This window comes from Salminus brasiliensis, chromosome 8, assembly GCF_030463535.1.
Source record: "Salminus brasiliensis chromosome 8, fSalBra1.hap2, whole genome shotgun sequence".
NCBI lineage: Eukaryota > Metazoa > Chordata > Actinopteri > Characiformes > Bryconidae > Salminus > Salminus brasiliensis.
The window spans coordinates 4,494,424-4,501,293 of record NC_132885.1 but is presented as its reverse complement, the minus strand read 5'-3'; the positions used below and the strand labels follow the sequence as shown (position 1 = coordinate 4,501,293).

Genomic DNA, 6,870 nt, shown 5'->3' with positions numbered 1-6,870 from the left:
AGCACCTGAAATGATTTTCAATCACAGGGGTTTTGATTACTGCTTTTGACTGAACACGACTAAATATACTAAACCAGAAATGTCAGATACTCACAGGTCTGATCTTTGATGATGATAGGTCCCACAGTTACAGAGGGTCTGCTTGGGCCAGCTTCATTCACTGCCTTGACACGGAACTCATATTCACCACCCTCCTTAAGGTCTTCAACAATGAAGGTAGTCTCTTCAACATCCCTCTTATTGCACTGTTTCCAGGTCTCTTTTTGTGGGCCGGTGGTATCCCAGCTCAGTCTCTCGATAATGTAGTGGGTTACTGGTGCACCTCCATTATTTTTGGGTGGCACCCACGTTAGGGTCACAGTGTTCTTGGTAACAAGGTTGATCTTGAGTTTAGATGGAGGATCAGGAGGATCTTTTTAAACAAAATGAAACAGACAATACAAATGGTAGTTAATTATAGTAGGTGGTTCTTTATAGTAATAAAAGTGTTTCATAATTTATTTCAGGAGATAAATTGGATTTGTTCCAACTTACAGATAGGATCCCTTGCCCTCACTGGGTCTGTTGTCACAGTAAATGGTCCCATTCCAAGGCGATTTTCAGCACGAACACGGAACAGGTAGTCTTGGCCCTCAAGGAGGTCAGGCACCACGTAGGCCATGCTTGCACATGTTGGATTTACCTTTGTCCAAGCCTTTCCTGTGACAGCCTTCTTTTCAATGAAGTAGCTCTTAATTCTCTCTCCACCATCAGTATCTGGCAGTTTCCAGATAATTCTCATTGTGGATCTGGTAACGTCAGTAACCTTAAGCTCCTTGGGAGGCCCAGGAACATCTGTAAAATGTTCAATGCATTACATTAATGAGCCGATGAGCATTTATATTATAAAAATCTCTTTATTGTCTGATTACCAAAAAAAAAAAAAAAAGAGTTAACCGAGAACTCACCAAGAACAATGACTCTGATATTGATATGTTTCTGTCCAGACTTGTTCTTTGCTGTGACAGTGTATCTGCCAGAGTGCTCTCTCAAGCTCACAGGAATTGTTACAACAGAGGTAGTGTCAGTTGATTCCACCTAACATGAAACAATGCAGTTAATACTGTGAAATAGACTTTTATAGCCTTTTAATAATAATATTTGTTTGGAGAATGAATTGTGATACCTGGGAATCCACAGGCAGAGTGTGGACACGCTCTTTCTTCTCTGACTTTGCTTTGCCATCAAAGTCCCATGTAACCTTGGGAACGGGACGTCCAGTAATAGTGACTGGGATTTTGAATGGAGTTCCAGCACGGATTGACAATAAATCCTCAGCGGCAACATCCAAAAATAGTTTCGGTTCAGCTAGAATAAGACAAAAGCACCATGTTAGAAAATGACATTTGAGCTAACGACATTTGTAGCTTAGTATAAAGGCTGAGACGTACTGTGAATGTCCTCCAGGAGAACCTCAGTGGTTCTAGGACTTGGCTCAGACTCTCCAATTTCATTGACTGCAATGATCCTAAATCTGTATTTCTTCAGCTCCTGAAGGTTTGGAATAGTGAATGTGGTAGTAGGATGTAGATTGTCTGCATCATTGACCCTAGCCCACTCAGATGTACCCTCATCTTGGATTTCAATGATGTAACCTTTGATGGGGCGTCCACCATCTTTAGCTGGTGGTGTCCATGACAGAGTGACGCTACGTTTGGTTTTGTCAGCAACTTCTGGAGCAGCTGGCATGCTGGGTGGTGCTGTAGTAGACAATCATACAATGTATATTTAATATTCATATATAACTCACATAACTATATATAATAGAACTTTAAGTGAGCATGCAACTTACTTAATGGATCGGTAGCAAAGGCTGATTCAGAGACAGCACTAGGGGGGCCAACTCCAGCAGCATTGCAAGCCATTGCACGGAATTCATATTCGAGTCCCTCTATGAGACGTGTGACATGGAACTCCCAGCCTTTCATGCCACGTTTGGACACCAGGGTCTTATTTACTTTAGCCCAGTAGGAAGTGCCTTTCTCACGCTTTTCCAGCCAGTAGCCAATGATTGTAGATCCACCACTGTCCATAGGAGGCTCCCATGTCACTACCATATGAGTCTTGCCATGCTCTGCGATAGTAACTTTTTCAGGTGGACCAGGCAGAGCAAATGGATCTCTAATTTGTACTTCTTCTGTTTCACAAGCATCACTTATTCCATACTTGTTTTCAGCTTTGACCCTGAACTGATACCTGCCACCGGTTTCAAGTTCCCATACCTACAAGATGTAAAACAGTTGGATTAATTTAATCGTTTTGTAAATTAATTAATAACACTCTCTTTATTTTTTAAACTCCATCATTTTACTTACCCCAAACTTTTTCTCTATAATGGCATTAGTGACCAGGACCCATTCAGCTTTCTCAACGTCCTCAACATTAAGGTCTTTCTTTTCAACAATGTAGTTGGTGAGCTCACTGCCTCCAGTATCCCGTGGTGCATCCCATGTCAGTTGACAAGATTCAGCGCGGATGTTTGACACAGCAAGGTTTCTTGGTGGCGTTGGCCGATCTGATAAAAGACAGAACAGTATTTTGCATCTGCACACTATAAGATCAAAACACTGAACGGGTGACTGAACTTACCAAGAACTAAAGCAGACTTACCGAGCACCTCCACAGTGATAGAATGGCTGGCATTTCCAAGGCGATTTGAGGCAGTAACAGTGTATGTTCCCTTGTCCAACCTCGCAATAGCAGGGATGGTGAGTTTTGTGTGCTCTGTGAGACGGTCAATCTCTTTGGTTTCCATCAAGACTCTCTCAGTTGACTTTGGAATCACTACATCATCCTTCATCCATTCAACCTTTGGCATTGGAAGACCTGTGATCTCAGCAGGAATCTCAATTGGCTCGTTCTTCCTCACTCTGATCAAATCCCCTTTGAAATGCTTCATCATGTGCAAAGTTGGAGAAACTGTAACAATAATATTAAAAACAACATTTAATAAAAGTACGTTTTTAATTTTTTATAAAAGAGAAGACGAATCAGAAAAGAACAAACCTTCATCATCCTGAATCACAACAGTCAACGGTATGGAAGGATCACTTTCACCGATGCTGTTGACAGCCTTTGCACGGAACTCATACATGTGCAGCTCATCCAGATTCTCCACAGTTAGTGTCAGAGCAGTGCACATTTCTGCAGAGACAGGCTGGAAAGCAGGATGATCTTGACGCTTCTTCTCAATGATATACCCAATGACTGGACTGCCACCATCATTGCGAGGAGGTCTCCATGTAAGGGTAATAGAAGACTTGGTTCTCTCAGAGTAGTGGAACTTCTCAGGGGAGGTAGGTGGGCCTGGCAGAAGAATGTACATTTAGTCTTACAGTTGCCTTATTGATGGACTTACTGTGATGCATATACACATTATGCCTCATACCTAGTGGATCCACTGCACGGATGGGCCCCAGGTCAACTGGTGGTCCACAGCCATACTTGTTCTTGGCCACAACTCGGAAGATGTATTCCTGTCCCTCAATAATGCCTACAATTTCACATTTAGATGCAGGAGTCTCAATGGGCTGTCTCCATGTGTGCATCTTTGGCTCCCTCCTTTCAACAATGAAGCCAGTCAAATCACTGCCACCATCATCATCAGGATCTGACCAGTTCAGTATCATCAGTTTTCTTGTTACTACGACAGGCTTGAGGTCAAGGACAGGGCCAGGAACGTCTGAAAATAATATTTAATATGAGAATATTTAAATGAATATTACAATAAATAAACATTAGTTCATGTCACAAATAATATGACACAACACGACAAACAACAAAACAGCAGTTCTCACCCATAACTTCCACCCTGGTCCAAGCTGACTTTATAGCACTGGGGTTTGCTGCAGTGATCTGGTATTTGCCACTGTCGCTTCTCTTTGCAGTCTTGATTGTAAGAATGCTGTCCTGTCCAACTTCTTCAATTTCCACACGCTCTTTATCGGGCGCAGCGTCGTCCTTTGTCCATGCAAGTGATGGTTTAGGTCTACCGGTCACATGTGCAGGGATTGTCAATATCTCGCCAGCTCTTACAGTATAACCAGCTTTCATGTTGACACCAAGGTCAATTACTGGCGGCTCTGTAAGGGAAAAATAACAGCACAAACAGTCATACAGCCAGCCGTGAAACCCTATCATTTCTATTTCAGGTCTTGTCCTATAAGAACAAACAACGGTTTGAGATTTATACCTGCAGGATTCCTCACAATGACAGCATCAGTGATACCAGGAGCACCCTCGCCAGCACAGTTAACTGCCACAACACGTACGATGTATTTAGCGCCCTCTCTGACACCATACACAGTGAACGCGTGATTCTTCCATGGTCTCTCAGTGGCTCGTGACCAGTCCTTAGTGCCAGCTATTAATTTGTCTACATGGTAGCCAAAAATATCGGCACCACCATTGTCTGCAGGAGGATCCCATTCAACGTCTATTGAATGGTCCGTGGTGTCAACGACGCGTGGAACTGGTGGACCCGGTGGCACTGAAAGAAATATGAAAATAGCTCAGATTTGTATGCCGAACACCTCATTTGCACAGCACCAGATTTGATATAGACGTAGATGCTGATATTTATGCAATATAATCAACTTACAGATTGGAGCCTGTGCTGTCTTTGGCTCAGATGGTGGACTGAACTTTCCAGGCCCTGCCAAGTTCTCTGCACAGACCCTGAAAATGTATGTCAAGCCTTCCGAGAGACCCTCTACTTTTATTTCCAGTTCATTGACGATGCTGCGATTAACTCTAGCCCAGTGTGTACTATTAATTTCACGTTTCTCCACCCAGTATCCTTGGATGGGGCTACCATTGTCATTGGGTTCATTCCAAGTGACAACCATGCTGTTGGCTGTGACGTCTGTAATTTCAGGCTTCTCAGGTGCCTCTGGTGGATCTGAAATGTGAAAAGCAAAATATTAGCAAGCTACCTAAAAAAACAGCAGGAGTCATCTTTGGAAACAGAATAAGAAATAGAAGATTACCACAAATAAAAAAAAATGCATGAGAATAAATTACCGAATGAATTCTTGGCAATGACAGGTTTGGAGATGCATGGTTTTCCAGCACCATATCTGTTCTCGGCAGTAACACGGAAGATGTATTCCTTTTTCTCAATCAGTTTTGTTACTGGGTACTTGCAGCCTCTGAGGGTTGATGTCACAGTGACCCATCCAAGCTCAGCCTTAGAGTTGTCTTTTCTTTCCAATACGTAATTAAGAATTTCGCTTCCACCATCATCTACAGGAGGATCCCACTTGCAGAGAAGAGAATCTTTCCTGACCTCCTCAAATCGCAAATTGACTGGGGGTCCAGGTGTATCTGGAAGACAGAAAGCAAGAAACAAACACTTCAGTCTGAGTTTAAAATAAGGAACGGAAAATAACGCAATATATTTCTCTCCAAAGGTATATAGAAGCCACAGGAATTTATCTTACCAAGAACATTAACTTCACAGACGGCAGAAGCAACACCATGATCATTCTCCACCTTGATGGTGAATACACCATAATCGCCTCTGATAACATCTTTGACAATAACGAAGGATTCACCCTTCCTCGAGTTATCAATGGTAAGACGCTCATTGAGAGATGGATGGTATTCCTCCTCTGGCTCTTCAGGTTCCTCTACCACTGCTTCTTTCTCCTTCTTCTCCTCCTCCTTTTTGTCCTTGGCCTCCTCTGCCTTTTCCTCCTTCTTCTCTTTGTCTTCTTCCTTCTTTTCCTCTGCCTTTTCTTTCTCCTCCTCCTTCTTCTCTGCCTCTTTTTCCTTCTTCTTTCTAATAGGTCTTTCCGGCCTCTTCTTCAGTGCCTCTGGCCTGATGGTTGCATTGTTCCTCGTCCATGTAATTTCTGGGTAAGGAAATCCGGAGATGTAGGCAGTCAGTCGGATCTCTTCGCCTTTCTTGACGCTTAAACCTGATTGAAGACTACCGCTGAGGAACACTTTGGGACGATCTGAAAACAGAGCAGAACCAAGAAAATTACATTTTGGTTATATTGAAAATGTCTGCAGTATATATTATTCACATAAATTAGCCAATTTCTAGTACATACCAACAGCATCCGTGGCTTTGACCATAGGAGTGCTGCGTGAAGGCTCGCTAATGCCCGCTGCATTCTCTGCCCGCACACGGAACTGGTACTCTTTCCCCTGCTTCAGGCCTTTAACAGTATAGGATAACACTGGGACAAGGAAGTCATTGCATCTCTCAAACTTATCTTCTCCTTTCATCATCTTCTCCAGAATGTAGCCCATGATCTTAGATCCACCATCATACATGGGTGGCTTCCAAGTGAGGGTCACAGACTCAGAAGTAGGGTTGTGAGTTTCAACATCAGTAGGTGGATCGGGTGGATCTGTATGTGCCGATCAAACAAAGTAAATGAGTAAAACTGAGTCGGTTTATAGCGTCTAGTAAACAGTTGGTCTGAAATGAAATCAGTATGCATGATACTCACGTTTCTGATCCTCAGCAATCACAGGATTGCGAAGCTCAATAAACTCGCCACCACCAATCTTATTTACGGCTCTCACACGGAAGTAGTACTCCCCATTTTGGATGAGGTCCTTGACCGGCCAGCTTACTTTGTTCTCTCCTGACATGACATTGACATAGGTTCTTCTGCCAGCCTCTCTACGCTGCAGGACGTAGTGAAGAATGGGGCTGCCGCCATCATAGTCTGGTGGGTCCCATGACACTTTGCAGGAGTTCTTGGTAATATCGCTAGCAACAATTTCTTTGCATGGTCCAGGAAGACCTAATGATATACAATTCACATGAATATGATCAATATAAAGCAGTTAGCTGTCAATATGGAATATATT

At 43.0% G+C, this 6,870-nt stretch overlaps 1 protein-coding gene across 1 annotated transcript in view; it reads right to left on the bottom strand.

The window, feature by feature from the left end:
* Positions 1-6,870, bottom strand: part of ttn.2 (titin, tandem duplicate 2) — a 184,343-nt gene that overhangs the window by 60,735 nt on the left and 116,738 nt on the right. Inside the window, 18 exon segments of the mRNA XM_072684995.1 lie at positions 1-5; positions 95-412; positions 535-834; positions 948-1,077; positions 1,166-1,347; positions 1,431-1,739; positions 1,832-2,261; positions 2,355-2,554; positions 2,650-2,958; positions 3,046-3,345; positions 3,428-3,721; positions 3,837-4,121; positions 4,232-4,528; positions 4,640-4,939; positions 5,062-5,364; positions 5,481-5,999; positions 6,099-6,401; positions 6,504-6,803. The exon segment at positions 1-5 is cut by the window's left edge and continues 292 nt beyond it. Of these exon segments, the coding sequence (XP_072541096.1) occupies positions 1-5; positions 95-412; positions 535-834; positions 948-1,077; positions 1,166-1,347; positions 1,431-1,739; positions 1,832-2,261; positions 2,355-2,554; positions 2,650-2,958; positions 3,046-3,345; positions 3,428-3,721; positions 3,837-4,121; positions 4,232-4,528; positions 4,640-4,939; positions 5,062-5,364; positions 5,481-5,999; positions 6,099-6,401; positions 6,504-6,803 (5,084 nt within the window).